This window comes from Coturnix japonica, chromosome 3, assembly GCF_054131305.1.
Source record: "Coturnix japonica strain WE chromosome 3, WE-NBRP24, whole genome shotgun sequence".
Taxonomy (NCBI): domain Eukaryota; kingdom Metazoa; phylum Chordata; class Aves; order Galliformes; family Phasianidae; genus Coturnix; species Coturnix japonica.
This window is the reverse complement of record NC_140665.1, coordinates 19,244,389-19,270,171: the sequence shown is the minus strand read 5'-3', so window position 1 is coordinate 19,270,171 and position 25,783 is coordinate 19,244,389. Positions and strand designations below refer to the sequence as shown.

Below are 25,783 nucleotides of genomic sequence, written 5' to 3'. Positions count from 1 at the left end.
TACCATGCATTTTCAGAAAGCACAAGCAACATTTTTCTGACAATTTATTAGGACAAAGAGGCAATATAATATGCTATTTTAAATAGCTTCCTCCTTTACCTGGACAATACATTTCAGTTTCCAGACAGCAGCAGCTCTACAGACTTACGTGTGGCTGTGTCTAAAACGAGTCTTCCACCAAGCAACCATGTATTTCTCTAGCACCCTCCCCTCCCCCTTCCAACATTACCACAACATAGCACATGCCTGACCATGTTTACTCAAGAATGCACAACAATATTTTGGACCAAGTACCGCATTACATTTTGGAGCATTACATAAAGCCACACACTGATGCGGACAACTCTTCCAATCCAATGTTTGGCAGCAGCCAAGTACTCACTCATAACCTACCTCCTTACAATTTTCATTCAGGTTATTGGAACAAAATCCCATTCAAGAAGAAACCCACAACATGCAGTGTTATATTTGCTAGCAGCCAGACTGCACCTCCACCTTTGCCACCAGTCACAATTTCACAAGCCGTAGTCTTGGCAAGACGAATCATTCTTCCTGTGACGTGGTGAAGCAGCTGTCTTTGTAGGTGATGGAGAAGCCGCACCAGGTAACTCAGGCCCTCCTTCAGCAAGCGCTGGTGCAGAAACCAGATGAGGCACTTTCTTCCTTCCCAGGAAACCAGCTCCTTCAAACCCTGTTTTCTTTTTGCTTTCTGCTTTGGCTTCACCTTCCTCTTCTGGTCCTCTTCTTTTGAGATCCAGAGAACTCTCTGGCAGCTTGTGAACCTCTATACTGCAACACCCACCTGCCTCTGTCACACCAGTGCCTCGCACTTCAAGTGCTGTTGTCAGGACTGCCTTCTCAGCTGCACTGACTTCAGCTGTTGACTTCCTGCCCTCTGTCTGGCTTGAATTCCCATTTACAGGAGCTGACTTTTCTACTGGGCTTTTGCTGGATAAGTTGAAAGCCTGGAAGTCCCGATAACTGTGAAAGCTCTCCGTCCGCCTTGCTCTTGCCAGCAGTGGGCTTTCTCTGTATGGCCGCACAGAACCATACGTAGCTGTTTCGTAGATAGTTTCATGGTGTTGCAGCTGGAGGCTTCCAGAAACCAACAAAGAAGAACAAGGAAACAGTGTAAAAACAACAAATAAGCAGATTTAAGACTGACAATAACAATAACAGCCAGTTCTGCAAAATCTGTTCCCACTCCTCTTAGGGCAGCAATATACTCAAGTCCTACACAACAGTTTTGAGTCCACTTGCTTCATATTCTCATATGGTACTATAATGTGCACACGTATAAACCAACAGCAATCAAGAAGCATATGTGTAATTTACAATACTTACAAGCATGGGTTCATGCAGCAGTCTGGTCATCAAGCCTGCCCTCACCTACCCGAAGAGTAAAACTTGCTTTCACTCTATGACCTACCTGGAATTAGACTCCCGCAGCCGGTTTGGCTGAACTACGGAGGTGGCAGGACTGATGTTGGGTGTGGCACAGCGAGATGTACTCAAGTCACACTGGTCAAGCAACTTCAGCAGTTCTTCCTCTGTAGGGCCTCCAACATCTGAAAGAGATGGTTCTTAGTGCTGGAGCCCATTTGTATTAGTCACATACAAGCGGTAACAGAAAAGGAACAGCAGACCTGACATAACACAACTTGCTTACCTTTATCTTCACTCTTATTAACCATGTCCATTGCTGTGGTCAGGTCCCACATCTGGATGCTGCCATTTGCATGTCCGGTGAAGAGGTAACGGCGGGGTCGGGAGCCCATTCTGCTGGATCCTTCACATTCCCGGACAGTAAAAGATGAGATGGTAGTGCAGTCTACTGCCTGAATCTCACAGATTCTACAGAAAGAAAAAACAAAAACACTTTCACATGGCATAGCTTGGCCAGTAAAAGCAGTACAATTTTGATTTTCTGAGAAGGTAATGAATTTGCCCTCAGGAAGATCTTTCTTTCAGCTAGAAGTTCTTCCCATGTGTGGCTAACATGATGCTCACCTGCAGAGAGTACCCTTCTCCCTGTCCTACTGCCTCCCATTTCCATAGGGAACCCCACTACATTCAGTGTCCTTCTATAATCCACAGTTGTAAGAAATCCAAGGCTCACATTAGAATGACAGCAATGACCTCTTCCAGTGCTAGACACTCTAGAAAACTAAGCTGCAGAAAGCACATTTAGCCATATAAAAAGCCATTTAGCCGCTTAAAAAACCAAGGATGATAAATTCAAGGTCAGAAGACAAAAATGTGTCAATAACAATGTTCTTACAGAATGAATGCCAAAATAAGAAATTTAGCAAAAGTCTCCAATACATGCAAAACCGACAGAAGTAAAAAAGCACACCGGTAATCTACAAGGCTCCTTTCCTCAATTCAACTGCCAAGAGTGTTAAAGCATCAGTGCTTTCTCCCAGATCTGAAGTTATTAGGCACGAAAGAGATGTAAGAATAATAAGAAATTCAGAACTGAGATGTACCATCTTTTCTGACCTCCTGCTGCTTTCCTAGTCTTACTGGAAATAAAACCTTTTCATCTGTTGCCTTGTAGTAGAGTATGATGCAGTCAAGCCTAAATAAATAATTGCATACATGATGTAAAAGACAACCACTGATTTCTGAAGGTACTTATAAGTTCTCATACATTCCAAGACAACTGCAAAGGAAGAGAGAGAATGTTTTCCCCTTGCCTTCCTGAGCAGCATAATCCCAACCACCACCTGCAATTTCAGCATTAGTTTCTGAAATACAGAGTTACCTTGGCACTATGGAGGAAAGAAACAGATTCTGTACAGGCTCACAAATATTTCTTTTGTGAACTCAGCAGGTAAGCCATCACCATGCACATTTATGAAACCACATTTTTCAACATGCCATGTAGTTTTTAAGTTATATCATTAAGTATAAAGCTCTGTCACGAATTCACACAACAGAACACAGCCAAAGCTGTCAAACACGTGAGAAGTTTGCTAAATGCAACTGCAGGCATCTCCACAGGATAGGAGACTCAGACACTTAAGGAGAACTGCTTCTTTCCCATTTAAAACTCTGAACATGGACATACCTTTTCCCAGTTGAAGACAGCCTTACAAATAGCTTATTAGTGATGGGAACAACTTTCTGAATAAACACCTGCTGATCATCACGTTCACCAAAGGGTCCTAGAAAAGAAAAAAATAAATCACTTTCAATATTTTTATAGTTTCAACTCCCATATCCCACATAGCCATGAAGACCCAATTACATATTAGTATAATGATTGGGCATCAGGCCCAGCAAACTAAAGATCACAGAATTGCAGGGGTTGGAAGGGACCTCTAAAGATTATCGAGTCCAACCCCCCTGCCAAAGCAGGTTCCCTACACCAGGTCACACAGGTATGCGTGCAAGTGGGACTTGAATATCTCCAGAGAAGGAGACTCTACAACCCTCCTGGGCAGCCTGTTCCAGTGTTTCGTAACCTTCACTGTAAAGAAGTTCTTGCGCACATTCATGCGGAACTTCCTATGTTCCAGCTTATGTACATTTCCCCTTGTCCTGTCTCCACCGAAAAGACTGGCCTCACCACTATGAACACTTTTGAGTATTCCCTGCTTATTTGTTTTAAAGGACACCAGTTCTTGAGTTTCCCATATGCCCCTGTAGAAATTACCATGTCAGTACAAAGCCCCACATTAGGTCACCACATAAATACTTCCTTATTTTGCAGCTTCCAGATGTTGAATGCCTGATTAGATTTCTTGTAACCTCTCCCTGTGCTCATACAGCATCCTTTTCATCTAAGGTACATTTGCAAGACTAACCACAAAGGAATCTAGACTGCCCAGCTACTCATATTTAGTTACACACATGCCTTGAATATCTTGCTATAGCAACGTGCTTCCATCATTTGCCTGTGCAGTTTCAGGCCTTCAGTAAACTTTACAACAACTCCATAATTTTTCTGTGTTCATCATTTAAAACCAAACGACCAGCAAACTGTTGCAACTAACTCAAACCTTGCTACATTCACCTGCTTTGAATATATTCTTCCATGCTTTCTGACATTCTCTCATTAAAAGTGAAATGCTACGTGAGTTTACCCAATGAAAAGGTATAGCATTTATGATCAGTTTTTTTTTCCTCATTTTTCCTATAGTAAAGTAAGTGCTTTAAGTGCCCACACTCTACACAGCTAAATGATGTAAGTTTCCAGGTAAGTATTACTGATTCCCACCATTACTGGATAATTGCAGTATATGACAGCATACGCTCATCAGCTGGCAAGCATATTATAGCCTCTGTTAAACCTACATGAGACCAGTTAAAGTACAGTCTCAGCACATCAAATTGGAGAGGTATCCTACCGATGTCATTTCCAGAACAGTAACTGCCATGACTCTCTGCTTCCTCCAGGGATAAGATTTTGAATGATGCAAGAGGTGTCGAGCCCGGCTGAGTTGAAATCATGCCTCGGAACCGAGTCACAGTCCATGTCCGTACATGATTGTTATCTGCACAGACTAGAAAGGAAAAAGGTGTACAGTAACATGGATAAGGGATGACAACTTGAAGATAAACTTCAATATTATCTATATTATAGTTTCTCTAGCTTTTCAAGATTGAGTGATCAAACAGGATTTAGTGATCTAGCCACAACAAACAATTATGTAACAGTGTACAAATTGTTGCGAATGTCCTGTTTTCTCTTAAGTTCAGTCTCAACCTTCAGAAATGCAGGAAAAAATAGGGAGGTGGAATAAATGATCGACCGACATTAAGGTCTGACTGGGTCAGCACCAGTAGCCTATACAACTTCCTGTGCAACTTCAAGGATGAGGCATGTCATGAGAACAACCAGGCAGCAGAACCCTTATACAATAGTGCTCTTCTGTCTCATTCATCTGTTCATCTTCTTACATACAAATGTGCCCTTTTCTGGCAATGAGGGATTTGAATGAAAGTAAATCAGTCCCCTGCCATGTCCTGGTTGCTGGACTCTGAAACAAATTCTTCCAGTTGAAGGAGAGATTTACTTCTCTCTGGAAGCAACAAATGCCTTCCCGAGCCAAAGATAAGACAGCATAACAAAGACTGGGAGATGGATGACAGAAGACAAGAAAGAGAACCCTCTGAAATCATGGGAAAGCTTTTTCTACAATCCAAGAGGGGACAGTGCTTGCTTTGCTGCAACTTAAAAAAGCTCCTGAAAAGTTGCAAAAACAAGACAAATCCTAAGGGATTTGCCCCCAACAGAAGAACTTAGCAGTGAAATATTTGTTTACAAACCCTTTTATTTCCACAAATGGCAACACTGGAATAAAAGGAAAGGTTAGATGCTCCAGGTCAATTAAAGTCTAAGCCTTTTAAAATGCTAAAGCGTTTGAGGAATATTCACTCTAAAAAAAGAAAATGTAAACAAATCAAGCCCCTCAAAATCTATCCAACTCATTTCTATCACATATGAGAACAAAGAAATTAAGAAGTAATGCATACAAAAACTTCAGTGGACAGAAATAAGGAGATCCACCAATGCAGATCTGTGCACAAGAATAAATAAATTACCTGACACCAGGTGTTTCTCTGAGAGCATAATCTTCGTAACAGGGCTCCGATGAACTGTGAAAGTCTGAAAGAGCTGAGGCCCAGATCCAACTGTTTCAGGGTGCTGTACAATCACCCTCACTGCTCCAGAGCTGGTACCATACGCTATTTCAATCCAATTGCCACTTACACCTACAGCAAGAAAACAGTTGTTCCTTTCTCCAAGTTTCCAAAGTAAGAAAAATACGTATTTTAAACACTTTTCACTCGTTATTTTCCTGTGATCAGAGAGCACGTTTTTCTATGTGAGTTTTTTTCAGTTCCACAGTGCACACTTCAAAACTGTCTTAGTAGCAGTCCCCACTTTCCCAGTCCTCTCCCCTCACTTCTGGAGGTGATGGGAAAGAAAGTCATTTGAAGATCTTGTTCTACATTCTAGGAGGATATTGTGCCACTCCTCACAGTGACATGGTCAATATGTGCCACATGCTGTTTACTTCTGCCTTAGCAGGAGGGAAATGGAAGGACAGCAATGCAAGAACAGGAAGGACTATAGCTAAAAAGGTCACTATGATATCAATACAGATATACAAGTAAATAGTTTTTTCAAGTTCTTTTGTTTTCCCCTTCATTTATATATATATATATACACACATTAACATATAACATATAACAACATGCATGTACATGTATATGCATGCATGCAATTGCATATGTACCATTTCATAGAATCACCTCTGTTAGAAAAGACCTTAATGATCTTTAAGTCCAGCTGTCAATCTGACCTACCAAACCTGATCACTAAACCACACCCCTTAGTTGACATCCACATGTCTCTTGAATACCTCCAAGGACAAGGACACCACTGATCCCTGGGCAGCCTGTTCCAATGCTTGGCCACCCTCTCCATGAATAAATTCTTCCTAATATCCAATCTAAACATTTCCTGGCAGAATTTGAGATTGTTTCCTTATATTCTATCACCTGTCATCTGAGAAAAGAGATGATGCTCTCTTCACTGCAACTTCTTTTAAAGGCATTTCCAGAGCAATGAGATCTCCCCTCAGTCCCCCTTCTAAAGACTAAATGGCTTCAGTTCCCTCAGCCACACCTCATAACTCTTGTTTTCTGGTCCTCCACCAACTTTTGTTCTTCTCTGCATACACTCCATACCAGCAGCTCCATATCCTTCTTACCTTGAGGGGCCCAGAAGTGAACTACAGTATTTGGTGCATAGTCACATTCAGAGGTCATAATTCCTTTGACAGTGACTAAAGGGAAAAAAATCGCTGTTTCTGTACAAGCATCTGCTTTTGCCCTGCTAGCAGAAAGTCCAAATGGAACAAAAAAAAATCTGTAACACTGAGGAAACAGTGTTGCTTAAGGAACAACAATACAATACTGACTTGTTTTAGGTGTGAGGTAGACACTGAGCGCTGTTATAGCATCATTGGAGGAATCATGGTACAATTCTGTCACTAGAAGATCATTGTCCTTCATCCGCAATGGGAACTTCTGCATGTCTGTGGGAAAAAGACATTTATTTATTCCTCTGAATAGAGGGTTGTTGTGATGTGACTTAGCCCAACTGAAGAGTTCAGGAACAAAGCTGCTCAGTACCACTATATTTTTAATCCTCCCTACACTCTCTTACCTATATAATAGATAGAGCCATTGTTACAGCCCAGCAGCAGAAAAGACCCAGCAGTATCATAGCTTGTGATAGGAACAACATCCTGGACCTATTGCAAAGAGAAGAAACAAATCAAGTCAGATTACTACTTCCTCAGTTTTCAGACTTGTTTTTAGTATGTTTTGTTGGAGAATACATAAGAACAGACAAACTACTGGTCTGAAGCTGTTGTGCATGCTCTCATATACAACCTTATCTGTGTGAAGGCACTTAGCTTATAGGGTTGCAGCTAAACCACATCTTGAAAAAACAAGGGCAAACCAAACATGCAAAATGAGCATACTTTACACTTTGTCTATCCTTTCTTCCCCCTCCCCCAAACAACTTTACGCCTTTCTCTATCTGCAGTTTTTGTAACCTCTTGCTAGCCTCCATATATCTGCTAAAGGCTGAGATCTCCATAAATAGGAAAAGAGATAAAATGATGTAGCAGCACAAGAGCAAAAAGCATCCCCCCTCTGCCCCCCCCCCCCAAAAAAAAGCAATGTCTTAGCATCTGATCATCTTAGTCTACAGTGAAAGTGCAACATGGTCTATGGTTCTTTGGATCAAAAGTATGTAAGGAAGCTTTCCCACCTGCAAGTGTTTACAAAAGCAACAAAGGTGGAAAGAAGTCATTAACAGATGCACCACATTACTCATAGCCTTGAAGAACTCATTAACAACTGCAAGGAGAGACCTGAACAAGTGGACCCACAAATGCTGCCAACAGCACTATGACTTTCTGGGTCAGAGAGATCAGAGAAAACAAGGAAAACCTTTTCTTCTGCAGCTGAGATAGGAACATCAGAGGTGATTCAGAAATTGCACCTGCTATGATATGAACTATTCCCCATTTATTATGGAAACAGAGCACCAGCATACATCAGAAATTGGTAAAACATAGCCAGTGAGAATCTTCATTTCACAGTCTGAGTTGTCTATCAAATTCTACTGCTTTACCTGCTATCTCCTATTCTGCAATAGCAAATATTACGCTTTCTTTAAGCTCTCCTATGTTAAGTATTTCATTACTGATGTATCCAACTACCCTCTTCTTTTTGCGTGCTACTGTAAAGTTGCCAGAGGAAGAAGTACTAGGAAAAGCACCTTCAGCTGCTCAGATCTCCAAGTAGAGAAGATGCCAGAACGCATTATAGACAGAGGTCTGAGTCACATTCTCAGGGTAAATTACCTCAAACACAAAAATTGCAGTGCAATGAAGGAGTGTTTTGTAAAAACTAAGTTTCCTTGAAGTAAAATTTAAAAAGGGCAATTCTGAAAGTGTGTAGAAAGGCACTGGGAAAGAAAATCTGAAAGGACACAAAGATTTTGGTCTGAATGAGGCACTGGTCACTATCCTAAACATCTCTCCTTCAGTAAGTAGACTTCCTATTTAACACGCATTCTGACAAAATGAGTAAAGTCAGTACATCCAGAAGCATTCAAATGCAAGACAAATACCGTTAAGGCTCCGTGGATAGTTCTACCAAAGAGTCCCCCACCAAGATCTCCAGAGATCACTCTTTTTTAATGTATGTTTCTAAAGGTGCAGGAATTAACTACACGCATTTCCAAAAGTTCCTTGTTATAATTCTGGTGGTGTTTTGTTTTGTTTTCCCAAATGTACAAAACATGCAAATGTAAGCACAGATGACATTTACTACTCCAAAGCTTACCAGGTCCTTTTATCTGAATATCTAAAAAGCAGTCATTCAAGGAACGACTGGATGTTGTGTTGAGGGACATGGTTTAGTGGGAGCTATTGGTAGTAGGTGGTCAATTGGACTGGATGATCTTTTAGGTCTTTTCCAACCTTAGTGATTCCATGATTCCATGCTTGGTAGTACCACTAAACATCACCCCATGGTAAGCATTTCACACTTGCTCTTAGATTATTTATTTTTTTTTAATTCTTTCTACTAGAAAGACATAGATTACTATAAACTGATTCAGGGAATCAAACAGAACACACCTGCCAGTGCTGAGTCACAGCATTCCACACTCCTACTTTCCCTGTATGACTTGTAGCCACCAACTGGTTGCCAATGAAGAAGAGAGCATCTACAGGGACTCCAAGGCTGAACACACCTACACAAAAAAAATAAAAAAAGAAAAAAAGAATCTATGAGGCTCATGTAAAATAAAGAGGAAAAGTAGTAACAATGGAGTCTTTCCAATATTATCATGTTTTGTTTTTCTTTTAAATTACAGCAGCAAGTAAAGAGAGGCCAAAGCTAGGTTCTCTGTGAACTAGATGAAGTACCATTCAAGCAGCAAATGGTTCCATTAAATTAAATGGCAGTATGACATTATGATGGTGTGTTTGTGTTTGTCTTTTTTGTTGTTATTGTTGTTAGAAGTCCAATCAAACAGAAATTGTCTTAAAACTCATTTTAGAAACCAGACATACTGAGTAGATCACCCTGAAAGTAATGACTCCTATTTATTTCCATGAAAACTACAACAGATACAAAAAGCAAAATAACACTATATAACAGGCTATATTCTCTGCTACAAAACACTATTTTTCAACATAGACACCAATATCAGCCAGAACTGATCAAAGTCCAGGCGATACAGCGTGTGTGGGTAGCCCAGGCAAGTTCAGCAACTCGCTTCACAGTCTTCAATCTGGCATAGGGCCTAGCAATACAGTGTTGCAAGAGAAAGGTTGTTTTCTCTAGCCTTACTCTCAAAATTCCAGCCTTCGGCCTTAGTCACTGTCACAAGGCAGCAGTTAGAGTTGGTTTGTTTGGGTTCCAGGAAATCCAAAAGGACCATCCCTTTCCTACCCCAAAAGACAGCACACATAACTTCACCCGCTGAGGGCCATGTCTTGACCTTTCCCTATGATGGAGAATTCATGTGTTGCAAATTCATGAGCTACCATTTTTACTCCAGCTCACAGTAGCGACAGCACATCTCACCATCAGTAATGAACCAGTCCAGGAAACTGTCACCCTCAGCCTCTCACTGTAAACTTAATGAGGTTTATAGTGCCACCCCTAACCAAGAAGCAGCATTCTGTTACACCTCAATAAGGAACCTCGGGAAACTCCATACTTATGTTCTAATTACAATGCTAAACTGTTTTCCAAGGCACAGTACAATCATTCAATGCAGATAAGATTCAGCAGTACAGGGTACTGTGAGAAGAGCAATAATAAAAAATCCACAAAAACAACTAGAATTGATTACTCCAGAGTAGGATGAGGTTCGAAGAAATGAAGGAAGACAGCGTGAAGGATCTGGAGGAATTTGAAGTGTCAGTCCTGCTTAGGCTCAACAATCTTGAACCATCCACAGGGGAGACAATGCTATATATAATGACAGGCTCTTCTATTAAGGGTCTCTCTCAGTAAAATACTGCTTACAGCAGCAATCCAGCAATAGTGTCTTATGTAAGTAATATTGAAAGGAAGGGATGCTCTCTGGGAGAGCTCTGTCACAAAGATGCCAGTCCACGCAATTTTCTGTGGATGGCATTACCAGGCTACAAAGACCACTTGGGATAAGTAGTTTCTTTCACAAGATGTTAGCCATGTACTCTAGCACAAAGATTGTAAGCATTTGCTGCAATAAGAAAACAAGGCAGTTATATTCAAATTATTACTGTTATTAAATACAAGTATATTTTAGTTGCTTAAGATTAAGCAATAAGATCTATTATCCAGAAGAGGAACAGCTCATTCTGATCAACATTAGCCAGATGAAAGATTCAACCCTATAGGCACTTACTCTCCCAGGCCTCCTCTTGCAAGAGAGACTAAGTGGAACTTCCTTGGTTTCACAAAGTCACCCCAATGCAGTATGGCTTGTTTGGCAAAAATACTTCCCTCATTTTCTTTTTTTTTCCCCATCTTCAGTCATAATTTCAGTTAACAGAACTTTACGAGAGCTAGAAATTGCCTGATCACCTTTAAAGTAAGGTCTACCTTTCAATTAAAGGCACACGTACCAGAACATAAGCTCCAGAGAATCATATGGTTTGGAAGGGACCTTGGGAGATTATCTAGTTCACTGCTACCTGCTAAAGCAAGTTCCCTAGAGCAGGTTGCACAGGAAAGTGTCAAGGCAGATTCTGAATATCTCTGGAGGGGACTCCACAACCTCTCATTGGAACAAGAGCAGCTTGTTATATAACCAGGACTATGCTAAAGGAAATTCCTAATATTATTCCCTTCAGTGCCTCCCAAACTTGCCCTGTATTTGAACAACAGCGGGTCAGACTAACCACCAGGTCAATACCAAGGAACACTTACTTCTAAAAATCTCTTCTCGCTGTTTCAAAGCCTCCCTAACTGTGCCTTTCAGTGTCAGGGAGATGAACCAGGAATTCCTGCATGCTTAGGTTAGAACAGAGTACATCTTCCTTACCTAGATATCAAGTTATACAAAAAACAAATTGTCTTCTTCTAAATGCCATTTATTAACTATATTTAGCAGAGACCTGAAATCTTATCATCTTTGTAAAAATATGGCTTTAATAAGGCAAAAAAAGAACAGAGTCCCTCAGTATCTAGATTTCCACCTTAGTAGCTTTATTCCCTTATGCTGTGGCCTATATTCAAAACTTTCCACAGGACTTCCAGTTAACTCCAATTTGCAACTCCACATAAAAACTGAATAGCAAGCATCAATCAGTATCTGTTCAGTAAGCAGATTATTTTTTCATCTTTTTCACTTTAAGAAAATATTCTTCCAGTACAACAGGAAAGAAAGTGAATATGCTCTAACAGGAGGCTTGATTTGTCAGCTTTTGAAAACGCTTATTCTCTATAGCCCAAAATAAATTCACAAGCTACTTTCTGGTTAAAGTAAAATAAAAACAAACAAGCAATTACCAATTTCACTGCCACTACCACCATCTTGAATGCTCCATAAGATTATGCTACTCTCTGAAGCAACTGCAACCATCTTATCCTTGTCTCCATGAGGTCCTCCGACCACCTTAGCATTGAGAGCCACTCGCTCGATTGTCCAGTCCAGATAGGGGCTTGTGAACACCTGCTGCCATCCAGATGATTCTTTGATTCTGAAAGAGCAAAGGTAACAGGGAGAAGAGGTTAAGGATTCATAAACAGACAGTACTGTCTAAACCTGACCAAAGGTGGATTTCCCAACTGAACTAGAGCATGCTGAATCTCAGCATTCAAATTACATAAATGTTAACATAGAAAGTAGAAGCATCTCTAATAATTCGGCCATAGTTTCAATGCACCCTGCCTGGAGCACCACAGATTGCTGTGTTCCACCCACACAGCACATGGAATAAATTATACTGCAGCAACTTAGGAGCAGGACTGCAATATCCATAAGTCCTTGCAAGCAACTAAGACATTCTCATAAACTCATTAACACAATTTAACAACTTCTGCAGTATTTTAAGGAAAAAGTATTTTTAATGACACATTGTGCTTTCCTGCAGCCTTTTAAAAACTATACTAAGTATTTAAATTGCAACTGTTACAAACAGCCAAAAAGGAAGTCTAAATATGTGCTTATATTTCATGAAGCGTAAGTTTCACTGTCCAGTCCATTAGTCACATTGAACATATACAATCTAATGTCATTTCAGGATCGACTAATCTGTTGTTTAAAGCAAGAAGCTTAATTTATTCTTGATAGACTTCTATAGTCTGACAAATAACTTCATTGATACCTGTAGCAAACCGCAAAATGAGCATAGGCAGCTACTATCCAATTGTGATGGCCAGCTACTATTAGAACTTTCCGTGGGTCCACAGGAAAGCCTGTAAACAACAATAAATCCAAAGCCAGTCAAGTGATGGATAATTAGAGAGAAGATGAGCAGATACATCTAGAATGGGATAGGATTCTCTACTCAGATATTCAAAAGAAACTTTGTTAATAACATTACAAAAAATATTTCAGACAGATTCTAGATGTTGATATCCCTCACAGTCCTTACAAGTAGCAGAGTTCTTACCAAGAAGGAAGACATTTCATCTCAGCATCTACAATGAAGAGTTTTCATTAAGTAAAAAAAAGGCAAGTATATGGGCATATTTCCTTGAAAACAGTCTTAAAAACTGATAATACAGCAGAAAAAAAATCAAGGATTGTAACCAAATAATAAACAATACCCTTTTTCTGCAAAGGTTTCATCCAAGCAGACGATGCAACCCTGTATCAGTTACAGACTGATTTACAGTATCTTAGAATACCAGTAACTTATTCCTGATATATAACCGAATGGCACTGAAAATCATTATTACGCTATTTCCCTGTTCTCAGCTTTCATACACTATAGAGGAAAGGCCTAAAGACTGCATCTTCTATCTCCCTTTTCCCAAGACTGCCCCCTTCCAAATTTGCAGCAGCTCAAGAAAAAGCTTATTTTCATTGTTCTTGTGTTTAACATTCAACCTTTACCATACTCGAGACCTCCCTAACACTGCTACAATTTATACAATTATAACATAAGTAACAGTTCTAAGAACATAATATCACTTACAAACCCAATAGCTGGAAAATAACAATTCAATCTTATCTTGTTTACAGTTTTAAAATATTTTATATAGAAAATATTTGATTTAGTCAAACAACTGAATACTATCTTTGAAGTAAAGACTCCCGATTTCTGGAGGGCAAAAGAGATACCAGGAAAAGAAACAAGAGCAAGAAGTAGATTCACGCTCTTGAAAAAAGACCAAAGAGACACTGGAAAGACAGTATTTTCTCCTGGCTTCCAGGATGGTGTAAGGCATTTATCTAAGCATCCGTACTAACGCTGCATGAAGAACTTTGATTCGCCTTCCTTCTCAGTCCAGTGTCTTGACTGCACAACCATGAACCTTAAATACTACATAGGGAGGACTGTTTAAGTAACTGTTCATTGATTTAAGATCAGGCAAACAAAGAAGAAAAGACTGAACCAAAAATAACCACACAGTTTTTAATTTTCTGATGACAACAATTCCTTGCAATTTGTTTTGGTTTTAAAAATGACACCCCTCACCTAGCCTGACTGTACCTTCTCCAGGACCAGCAAGTGTAGGTTGGACACCACCACCATGAATATCATTCTCAGAGCAGTTTTGACCAGCTCTAGCATCAGTTGGTGGCCCAGCAGTATTATTTATTTTACGACTGGGAATGCCTGTAAAAGAAAAGAGATGCTTTGTCTCATTCCATAAACTGCAGCAATATAATAGACACTCAATTGTTTTCAAAATTCAGAATATTTTTTATATTAATCCAAAGTCTAATCCATCACCTGTAAGAATTAGACCATATCCCAGTACTGAAATAAAACATTTCTGCTCTCTACTTAGTTTCTTAAACTGCTTGTGAATGCCTACCTCCAGAAACTTGTGAACAAAAGTTATGCCCCAGTCTTCAGGTTAATGCAAAAAATGCATTCACCTCTGCAGAGAAGTAGAAATCTCACACGCAGTAATCACTAAAGGAAGCTGATTTGTGTTGATCTGTCGTCTACTGGCATAGGGCATATAAAGTAATTGCATCACCAGAAAGAAGAGCACTTTCCACCAATTAACTGAAGTGTACTTGAAGAGCTTCTACTCTGGCCTACTATCAAACACAATTTATTTAGTAGAAATTGTCACTCCTCCTCCAATACTCTAAATTTATCATTTCATATTGCATACTGATATGTCTTACTTTTCAGTCAGAACTGTGTTCAGTACAACCAGTTGTCTTTAACCTTTCCATATGAAAGCTTTTTTTCTGAATAGTTTGATTGCCAATTGCCTCCACATACTGAAGCAATAAGCAGCTCAACATAAGACCCAACTAGAAAAGTACCTGGAGGAGGCAGGTAGCCATGAAACAGGACACTGCCACAAGATGAGCGTTCCAGTTCTTCACATAGAAGCAGTCTCCTAACTGAAGGAGGAAAAAAAAACAGTATGGTCGTAGATTTCACTTCCCAGGAAATGGGACATAATTCAAATAACTTTCTGTATCAGTCAGTTTGAAAACCTGCACAGTTACAACTACTAAGGATTTGTAATTGATTCCTTATGGTAGTAACAAAGATGAAACAACCTCACAAGAAAATAAATTAAATTACCTAAAGGAGTGATTCCATAGAATTCAGCTTCATGTCTGAGAACATTAATACTCACCCCCCTAATAAACAAAAAAAACAAGAAAGGACATAGTAAGATAACACCTTTGTAACACTATAATGCGATAGAAAGCACAGCAGTAATATCAGGTAGCAAAGTCCTAGGCTGCAGCAAGTGAGGTTAAGCCCAAACGCAGCAGCAGCAGACAAAGAAACAACGGGAAAAAAATCTGCTTATCCTTGGAAGGCCTCAAGCACGCAGGGATTCTAGAAAGATAACCTTTGCCTCCACTAACAACCCTTAAATGAAGTCTGGAAAGGGGTGGATCGTGGCTCCACCAGGTGCAATCACTCAGGAGCATGGCATGCACCTGAGCTCCCATGGGTTGGTCCTGCCTTCCCCACCAGGCACTCAATCACTGCTTCAAGCTGTGACATAGCAATTCAACTACAACTTTGAAATTAAATATTTGCACACCACTAAAAGTGATCTTAACATTAGTAATCTTTCATAAGGACAAACAAGTAGAGAAATACATTGCCAGCAGTCTAAACCATAAGAATCCACAAAAAAAACCACCATGGCTGTGTTTGCCTCTAACATGTCATATACCTACACATACAGCCACTGTAGACAAAGGCCCATGTTTATAAGGAAGCTGAGACTATCATTAGACACCCACCTGAGTAAGACTGTTTTTCATATGGGAACTGCTCAATTTCTAATGCATCAGAGCCAATTAATTTTTACTTAAAAAAATCAGAATTTCTTACCTTAAGTCTAACTCCTTTGTGCGAAGAAAATTTAAAATGGGTGCAAATGCTGTTGGATCTCTATCAATAAATATCTGCAAGGAAAAATTGTACTTTTAGCATTATTATGGAGCAAGTGTCAATGTGTTTTCTCATGTTAGGTCTGGGGAAGAGGAATTGAAGAGGGTGCAGTCTACACACAAAAATCATAGAATCACAGAATGGCCTAGGTTGAAAAGGACCATATTGGTCATCTAGTTTCAACCCCTCTGCCATGTGCAGGGTCACCAACCACTGTTGCAAGTAGATGGCAAAAATAAGTAAAAAAAACCACAAACCTGCTAAGTTCAGGAGACTCGAAAAACATCAATGGTACTCAGACTTTATATGTGTTCAAATTTCAGTTAACATACTCAAATCAGAAGTTTGAAGTGTTTTTACTACAACTATCTCTTGTAGCAAAGTACTTGTGTGCCTTACAGCTCAACAGCATTGTTGTAACTAGTTTCCCATGTAAGAATAACATAAACACAGACAGAAATGGCCACTTTGCTACATTTGCCAACCAAAGCTACAATTCCAAGTCAAGACTGTTCAACTACATATGCAAAAGCTACCTAATGAAAATTACCCATCCCTCTGGAATACACCAATTAGCAGGTTTTCAGTTGAAAAAAATAATTACTGACACTGTATTTGCAATGTCTGTACAATGCAGAACAAGTATAAAAGCACACACATTGCTCCTGTTTCCTTTATCTCTGAGTGAAGATTAGAACCAAGAAATCCAGAGATGTCATCAATTTTCATGAAAGTTTAGCAACCAGACTTTTGCAGCACGATACACAAATAGTTACACCTACAAGACCTTTCTTTGTCCTATTCAGGACAAGCAAGGAAAAAAGGAAATGCTGTTTTTTGACATTTTAAATCTTCTCTAAATATAACCAGATCAAATACTCCCAATCACAATAGCACAAACAACACATAAGCAGGCTTTGAAATTATAAACGAGATGATGGCAGACTTTGTATTGAAGCTCCATTCTTCGCAACAAAAGGAAAACACGCGGTGATATTTACAAGTGATTCCAAGTCCCCTGTTTTCCTCCTGTTCAGATGGTAAGAGTCAAAATACAAACACATGTCCAGCTGAACATTACTCCTCATAGATTCATCAGCAGGGATGGTGCTGTCAGTACTACAAGCACAGGCTTCAGCAACACAACTACTGGGGGTTATATAATACAACAATGAAATGCTGTCAAGAGCTGAAACAAGTTTTTTGAAGTCTAGGAATGTGAATGTTTTCCATTCACAGGACCATTCATTTTCCAGGCTCTTAGCACAGCTGACTTGGGCGGCATAATCATTAGCACCTGGAGTGAATGTTCTCTAGGAGAGAACCTAATTGAAAGCACAACATTAATACAATGCTTTATTGATACGTTTACTACTCACAGCACCAGTTTCATCCTTCAGTGTTGAAATCCTTCCACTCAGCAAACTAAAATAAAGGAAATCATTATTAGATGTAACCAAGGAACACGCTAATGTGAATACAAGGTAAGTTTTCTCTCAGTTTGCTCTATTTATGCACTTCCAGTTGCGTTTTCCTAAAACAGTGTAGCTGAGCTAACACAAAACTGCCTAGGTAAGGGAAAGTGCTGGGAAGGAGGCTGATGAGACCACACAGTGTGTTTCTCCTGAGCAAAGCAACTGTGCGTGTACACCTAAGGAAAGGCTAAAACATGCACAACCACATTCCAGGTTCCCAAAGGGAAGAGACACAATCCTGAAAGGACAGAAAACTTTTCTGAGGCACCCAGAGGGTTGCAAAGTTTGTCACAACCAAGGAAATAAGTAAAAACAGCCAAAAAAGAAAGAAAAAATAATAATCTATTCTGCATGGATTTACTGGGAATGGATGGATGAGTTCTTACACTATTTTACTTTAAACCTTCCCTCCCATCAGATCAAATTATTGTTCCAAATCAGTAGAAAACATCACTAAAACCTCATTTTACAGACAAAAAGGAAACTCACCAACATAATGATATCAAACAGTTTCCAAATCCCAACTGACACTGGATAGCCGTTAGCTTGGAGATTTTTCAGTACCGGAGGATGAACCTCATTAGATTGTACGTTTAGTGTTGAGAGACTAGGAGAACAGCAAAGGACTTCTTTCCTTTGCATCTCATTCCACATCTCAGAAAAGATCTCAGAGTCATCTCTCTGGCTCTCCATTTATCTGAGTATTTCTAACAGAAGCAGGTAATGCTGCCTGTCCATGCCAGCTGCCAGGCTTTTATTTCAAAGGAAGTCTAGAGTACTAAAAATCTAATGCAAGAAAGCAAAACTGCAAGATTTGGGTTTCTCTTTAAGTATTTGGTATTAATTGGGATGGTAGGCATAAATCCCAGTGACCACAGCAGGGAATCACTGGAGTACAAACACTAAGCAGCACAACCTACAGAAGTAGTCACAGTAGGGATGTAAAGGTTAGCAAACAGATACTCAATAATCCAGTGGATCCTGTAGCACAACACAAAACTTTTACTTGACTTGGGGAACAGCAGTAATTCAAGAAATATTAAAGATGGTGCTACTATGTATGGTCACAAAAATCACAAGTGGCATTATTACAACAGAGTCAGTCACATCTCCGTTTCCCACAGATCTGTACCCATATTTCCAGGACAGTCCATATAAGGAGTGACAACTCTTCAGCACATGTAAGCTGCCTGTGCACCATTCCAGACAGAAGCATTTTGGATATCAGCTTATTTCAGACAAACCCATCCTCTTGCTAATGATGGGGGAAGAGCAGTAAGAAATAAAAACATTTATGGCAAAAAATTAGCTCTTACAAATACCTGGAAAAAAAGGAGTCTGGAATCCACATCAGTGTTTGTCTCGAAGTGCTGAACCTAGGAAACCACAGTTACAACTTAAGAATCGGGTGTAAAATTGGAAGGAATTCTCATCTGTCAAATTCTTTGACATGTCCTGCAAAGCTGATATGAAACAGGTAAGGATCTCAGAGTTCTGAAACATACCTACACAAGGTCAAAGATGTTGCAGTTTCCTTGCACGGATTGTTTCTAAGCATGAAACTTGGAGAATCATTTTTCATGTTTGTAACACAGTCCCAAACATTCTTTGGGTCTCATACTTTGTCAACATCAACGCTTTAAAAATAAACAAACATACAGACATGCACACGTATACAAAAACCCAGAAAATAAGCATAAGTTTACCAACTGTGCACCACACTTGTCATTAGCTGCATGTTAACCTCATTTAGGAGTTGAAGGGTGCAAAAGACTACAGTAAGACTCATGTAAGTATTTTACAGTAACAAGTTAATATCTTATTTTATTTTAATTATCTATAGCTTTGCTTCTTGGGCCCTATTGGGAGCCCACAGTGCCACATTACAGAATCACAGAATTGTAGCGGTTGGAAGGGACCTCTAGAGATCATCGAGTCCAACCCCCTGCCAAAGCAGGCTCCCTACACCACGTCACACAGGTAGGTGTCCAGGCGGGTCTTAAATATCTCCAGAGAAGGAGACTCCACCACCTCCCTGTGCAGCCTGTTCCAGTGCTCCGTCACCCTCACCATAAAGAAGTTCTTGCGCACACTTGTGCAGAACTTCCTATGCTGTAGTTTCATCTCATTACCCCTAGTCCTGTCCCCATGCACTACTGAAAAGAGACCAGCCTCACCACTATGGCTCCCACACCTCAGGTATTTGTAAACCTGGATCAAGTCCCCTCTCAGCCTTCTTTTCTCAAGGCTAAACAGACCCAGTTCCCTAAGTCTCTCCTCATAGGGGAGATGCTCCAGGCCCTTCACCATCTCTGTGGCCCTCCGCTGGACTCTTACCAAGAGATCCCCTGTCTTTTTTGTACTGGGGAGCCCAGAACTGGACACAGTAAAGTTCCATTTTAGTAACACATTAGTAGTTACAAATAAGAAAATATCTACACCGAATCATAATGATATTACAAAATAATAGAAGTTACAGCATCACATATGCCAGACAGTATTTTACATAATAAACACCTACAAACTCCTTATGCTTCTTTATTTTTATTTAACATGAAGACAGACAACTGGACTGTCAGCTTGGAAAATGAATTAATGCCCAGCACCACCTGTCTGGTTGTCCATTGCCTCCTACTAGCATTACTACTAAGAAATCTTGGGTGACACCTTTGTTAATACAAGTAGAATACAAGTACATAAACACAATTTATATACTTTTTCACTGCTGGTATTTTCCAGTTTTCTCAGAGGAGGAGTGGCGATGGGGTGGGGGGGAAGTAAATAAAAAGCATTGCTTTATATTGTTTAGGAGTCAGAAGGATGAATGCTACATGGAACTGCCATCCATTCTGCACAGAATGCAGATTGTGCAGTTACTCACTGCAAGCGTAACAATGACAAATCTGTTCTTAGCACAAAATCTACAGTCAGCGTTCTAAGCACAAACATGCACAAAGCCTTTTGTACAAAAGAAAAAAATAATAACAAAACAGTTTGCTATTTAAATGGAAAGTGACTTCTAAGTATACTTTCTCACCCGTGGATTTGCTAGGGCACAGTTTTTATCCCTGTAGCACCGCCCTTCTCTGTTTCCAGAGTAGGGTACAATTCATTTAACCATGTTACAGTATGCACATAACTGAAAGCAATCCACGATTCACTTAACTGTGCATGAAGGAAAGCAGTCCCTTGCAACAATTATATCCGGGATTAATCCAGACATTCCTTGTGACAGAGGGGACAGATGCGACAACCCCCCAGTTAACCCTCTTAAAGGTCTTCACAAACTGCCGAATTAACTTGTCTGATACTTTAAAGCTTTCAGTTATGTTTGTGTTTGGGGTGGGAAGGAGCCACAAAAAGACACAAAGGACTTATAGTTCCCCAGGAAGGCACACACGGGGAAAAAAGGGATATAGAAAAAAGTAGGGAAAATGTACTAGAACCACAGCTAGCTGCATTTTCTATGGTACTCAATAAGAAATGCTAAATTAATTCCAAAGCAGTAAGGAAAACTGATGTGACCATGAAAACATTCGGGATCGCTGAACAAAGAAAAGGGAAATTAGGTAAACAGTGTGCAATATCCTCAAATAATCTGAAGCACATGGCAGCCTACTGTTATCTCAAAGAATAACACAGGCAATTGGAAACAGTCACGCTTGAATGTCCAATGTAAAACAGCCATAGTACGCTGTGCTTGCAGAGTTACAAGCAGAGGGAGGCTAAATGTCAGAGAATTCACCAAACTTTTAATGTTTTTTATGTAATTTCTGTGATTGCTAACTTGTAAGGGGCATACACTCCTGGCTAAGGAATCCACAAAAGCTGAGACCGCAGCTGCTGGAGAAACCACATGCAGCAGAGAGGTTCTGGCAGCCCCAGGGAGCCAGGGAATCTCACGTCAAAACACAGGAACTCTGCTCAGCTGGGTCTCTGTACTAAATCACCCACAAGAGACAGCTTTCCAAACAAAAATAAGAGTCTCAGGTTTCTAATACAGACCACAGGAACTAGGGGAGAGGAAAGAAGAAATACGTGCTCTGCCCATGCACTCTCCAGATCATCAATCCTTACACAGAAGGTTGTTACAATTGCCCATTGTCTACCTATTGAAAGGTAAGTGCCTACGTACACATTTCCTGCTCCTTAAATCCAGAAGGTACTTGTTCTAGAATCTAGAACTGTTCAACTAAAAACAAAATATAAAATGAGTAAGAACAATTAAAAAACATAAGACTGAACCATCTCTGTGATTCTGTTCATGATAAAAAACAATAAACTGGTCTATAATTCTAAAGACTGAGTGCAAAGAAGCACCTTATTCAGGGTAACGTGAAACCTGGTCCAAACCAGCATCAAAGTTATCCTGACAGCATCACTATGGATGAGTTTTGTCTAACTCACAAGCAGTTTCTCATGGCAGAACCAGGTTCTGAGTGTCTTATTACAGCGAAAGAACTCCGCAGCAGCTTTTACAGCACCCAAAAGAGCAAGCCGTCCCTCATAGTAACGTAATAGTATTATACTTAAGATACTAATAATTCCTACTGACTTAGAGCTGGTCTGCATTGCGTGCAGACTCGGGAAGCCACGTCCCTTCAGCTTCCACCGCCTCCCGTAATCCACATGCTTTCATGCCTACGCATTCTGACAGGAACATTTGCACCATTTATCACGCCGATGCTGGCCACAGCTACTACAGCTCCCTCCCAATCCACCAACACTGCACGTCACCTTCCACAACTCCAGCGTACGTTTATAAAGCAACACTCCATTCCGGACTATAGCTGCAATATCGTGTCAGTCCGCTCTTCCCGTGCCACCCCCGAGTCCTCCACACCACCAGCTCTGCGGGGCGAGCCTTGTTTCAGGCGCACAGCCATCACATCACACCCCGCACAGCGCACGGGGCTCCCACCCCACCGGCCCCGCCGCCCCCCGGTCCTGCCCGCCGCCCGGCTCACCTGGTACCGCCTACGTTGAGCTGGACGATCTCCCCGCTCCCAGCTCCAGCAAAGCCTCCGCCGTTCCCCGCCATCTTCCCCGCCGCCTGCTCCAGCCGCCGCCCGCCGTCGCCCGCCGCCGGATCCTCGGAGTCGGGGCACGGTGGCGAAGCCGGGGGCGGCGGGGGGTTGGGGGGCGGCGGCCCCGCGCAGGGCGCTGCGGCCAGGGCAGGCTCCGCGTCCACCCGGGCTCGGCCTCCGGGCTTCCCGCCGCTCAGGCCCCGCCAGGCCGCGCCGCCTCCTCGGGCCGAGCGGGACGTGCCATGGCAACGCGGCGGCGGTCGGGGAGGGATCGGGGCGGGCCGAAACGCCGCGAAACGATCGCGGAACCGGGCAGGCTGCGAGCCTGAGGCTGTCCCCGAGCAGCCTGGGGGCCGGGCCGTGCAGGTGAGCGGGGCGTTGCCCTTCCTCGCTAGCCCGCCCCGGCTGCGGCGTCATGGTGTGAGGGGAAGGAGCCGAGAAGGCGGAATTCTTGGCTTCAGTGTTTAAAAACAAACGAACAAACAAATAAAAAGTGAAAAGCGAGGAAACGCGAAACAAATCCCTTGAAAACACGCTAGGAAAACAAGAGAGGCAGACGGCCCTCGTTAATCGAGCTCTGCCCTTCTTAAAGGGGACACCAGTCGACGCTACAGCTCTGAGGTTGCAGTGCAATTTGAGGAAGGAATCTGTCTCAGCAAGTGAAGGAAATTTGGGGAAGAAATAAACGCTGTTGCGGTTAGCAGAGGAAGTAATAAAGTTGTGGTTTAAAGCTGTGAGAGTGAGCTTTGTTAATTAATTCCTACGCTGAAACACCAAGTTTCAATACAAGCTGGTATTTTAATTTATTTTCAGTGAAATTTGCCAGGAGACTGAAAACCAGCTGCAAGAATCCACCCCCTATTTATATTATTGTTGTTTTTTTTCCATACAAGGGCAGGGATGGATTTGAAGCATGCTCAAAAATAGTATTTTACAAAAGCATTGGGAGGGGTGTGAAGGGAAAACTTAAAAGCAGCAGTCACCACACCCTGGGCCTTCATGCCTTCTGTGTACCAGCAGCGTGGATGTAGGCTGGGTTTCCTCTTCAGCCCCTTCTTAAATAAAGCATAGTCACAGCTGGCATTTGTCATTCAATTAATGACATCCAATCCTGGAAGAAGTAATGCGAGAAAATCAGCTGTGCGCTGATGTCAGCTGCAGTCCTCAAGCATTTCCACTAGATGCCTCTATTGTTTTTAAAGTAAGATGCCAAAAAGTAATTCCTGCTTATCCTGATCATTTAAGGCATGTTTTCAAGACAGTGCCTCTTGATGGTGCAATTAAAGTACATAATTTGCAATCCCTCCAGAAAAATCCCAAGAACATTTCAAAGCACACATCACATATGCATTATCCAATATTAATATGCAAAGCAGCCTCATATTCCTGTTTTCTGTGATCTTTTTATTAATTCATCGCCAAAAAGATCCCCAAACATTTATATCTGTCAAGAAATGGACACACATGGCACAATGCAAAAAAAAAAAGTGGGCATATCAAAATTAAATATACATGCTTTTGTATAAACATTGTACAGTTTAGGAAAGAAGGAGGCTCATGCAATGAATTATTGGCTATGCAGTAGTGCATAGGGACAAGCTTGACTTTGTAATTTGGTCTCTTTAGCTATAATAATTCATGGAGTACATGGAAGACTTTTTAGCCACCTTTTTTCCACTTGGTTATGAGTAAAGTTTTCTTTACACTTTAATAGTGTTTCCCAGGGGTTGGTTCTGGATCTGATCCTGTTCAGTATCATAATCAGTGACCTGGATGAACAGATAGAGTGCATCCTCAGGAAGTTTGCTGAGGGGAGGAGTGGCTGGGAGGAGTGGCTGACACTCCAGAAGGCTGTGCTGCCATTCAGTGAATCTTGGACATACTAGAAAGCTGGATGGTGAGGAACATTATGAGGTGGAACAAAGTCCTAACCCTGGGGAAAAATAACCACATACATCAGTACAGGTTAGGGGCTGACCTGCTGGAAAGAAGCTCTACAGAGAAGGACCTATGTGTTCTGGTGAAAAACAGGTTGGCCATGAGCCAGCAGTGTGCCCTTGTGGCAAAGATGGATCAATGATACCCTGGAGTGCATCAAAAGGAATGTGGCCAGCAGGTCGAGGGTGGTGATTCTGCTCTTCTGCAGTGCCTTGGTGAGGTCACATCTGTAGTACTGTGCCCAGCTGTGGGCTCTCCAGTTTAAGAAAGACAGTGAACTTCTAGAGAGCCCAATGGAGAGCTACAAAGATGATTAGGGGCCTGGAGCATCTCCCTTAGTAGGGCAAGCTGAGAGACTTGGGACTGTTTAACCTGGAGAAGACTGAAAGGGGACTTCAATTCAATAAATATCTAAAGGGCAGGAGACAAGTGGAGGAGGCCAGGCTCTTTTTGCCTAGCAACAGAACAAAAGGCAGTGGGCATAAGCTGGAACACGGGATTCATATGAACATGAGGACAGACTTCTTTTCTTTGAGCACTGTAACAAGCTGCCCAGACAGGCTGTGGAGCCTCCTTCTCTGGAGCTATTCAAAACCCACCTGACTGCTATCCTGCATAATCGACTCTAGGGAATGTGCATTAGCAGTGGGGTTGGACTAGATGATCTGCAGAGGTCCCTTTCAACCCATACAATTTTGTGCTTGCTGGTATTATACAGTAATAATAACAGAATAAAAATTGTCTACCATCTGCTCTAAAAGGAGGAACTTTGGAGTCTACCCAATATAGCCACTCTGGGAAATGCTACTATGAGTCACTACAAACAATAGTTGATGTACGCTCAGTTTTTCCCCAGCTTTGCTTGAAATTACATAGCTGAAAGAGTCTAAATTATGAAGGTATTTTCTTAATGACTGCGATTCAGTAACGAGTACTAGAATAACTTTAAATAGGACACAGGGGAGAGAGGAAGCTCAGGAGATTAGGTGGAATATGCATTGCTTCTTTCCTGAACACATGGTTGTTACTTGCAAGTAGGGAAACAACCTTCCTTTTCAGTTCCAGCTGCAGTGCTACATAGTGGGTAGTAACCAGAGCTGTTCTAGATAAAAGGGATGTTGGCAGAAAGATGGATCCAGGATCACATCAGAAACTGCATCCTACAGGAGGAAGAAAGACTCGACAGCATCCTGTAAAAAAATATACGTCCAACTCTGATGAATCTGGAGAATTCCTAACATTTGTT

General features: G+C 41.3%; 1 protein-coding gene across 4 annotated transcripts; it reads right to left on the bottom strand.

Annotated features, from left to right (window-relative positions):
- Positions 1–31: 31 nt before the first annotated feature.
- KCTD3 (potassium channel tetramerization domain containing 3) lies at positions 32–22,988 on the bottom strand. Of its 4 annotated transcripts, none has more exons than XM_015857327.3 (18): positions 22,540–22,988; positions 18,895–18,948; positions 17,477–17,522; positions 16,038–16,111; positions 15,267–15,325; positions 14,999–15,079; positions 14,190–14,330; positions 12,870–12,960; positions 12,052–12,242; positions 9,180–9,295; positions 7,187–7,274; positions 6,939–7,055; positions 5,554–5,724; positions 4,356–4,511; positions 3,074–3,170; positions 1,670–1,854; positions 1,430–1,568; positions 32–1,095 (listed from the first exon to the last, which is right to left on the bottom strand). In XM_015857327.3, the coding sequence occupies exons 1-18, from the start codon at positions 22,611–22,613 to the stop codon at positions 516–518; spliced, it is 2,460 nt and encodes an 819-aa protein (XP_015712813.2). In that variant the 5' UTR covers positions 22,614–22,988; the 3' UTR covers positions 32–515. The 4 variants fall into 4 exon arrangements, with proteins under 4 accessions (XP_015712813.2, XP_015712815.2, XP_015712812.2 ...); XM_015857329.3 differs by having other exon boundaries at positions 14,205–14,330; XM_015857326.2 differs by lacking the exon at positions 22,540–22,988 and adding an exon at positions 19,078–19,169.
- Between the last annotated feature and the right edge of the window lie 2,795 nt (positions 22,989–25,783).

Excerpts from the sequence above, each read along its gene's own strand:
- KCTD3 (XM_015857326.2), bottom strand. The coding sequence starts at position 19,154 with ATGAAAAATGATTCTCCAAGTTTCATGCTTAGAAACAATCCGTGCAAG. Across the intron at positions 12,243-12,869 it reads CATTTTGCGGTTTGCTACAG|AATCAAAGAATCATCTGGAT; the intron begins GTATCAATGAAG and ends TTGCTCTTTCAG. Across the intron at positions 9,296-12,051 it reads TGGTAGTGGCAGTGAAATTG|GTGTGTTCAGCCTTGGAGTC; the intron begins GTAATTGCTTGT and ends TTTTTTGTGTAG.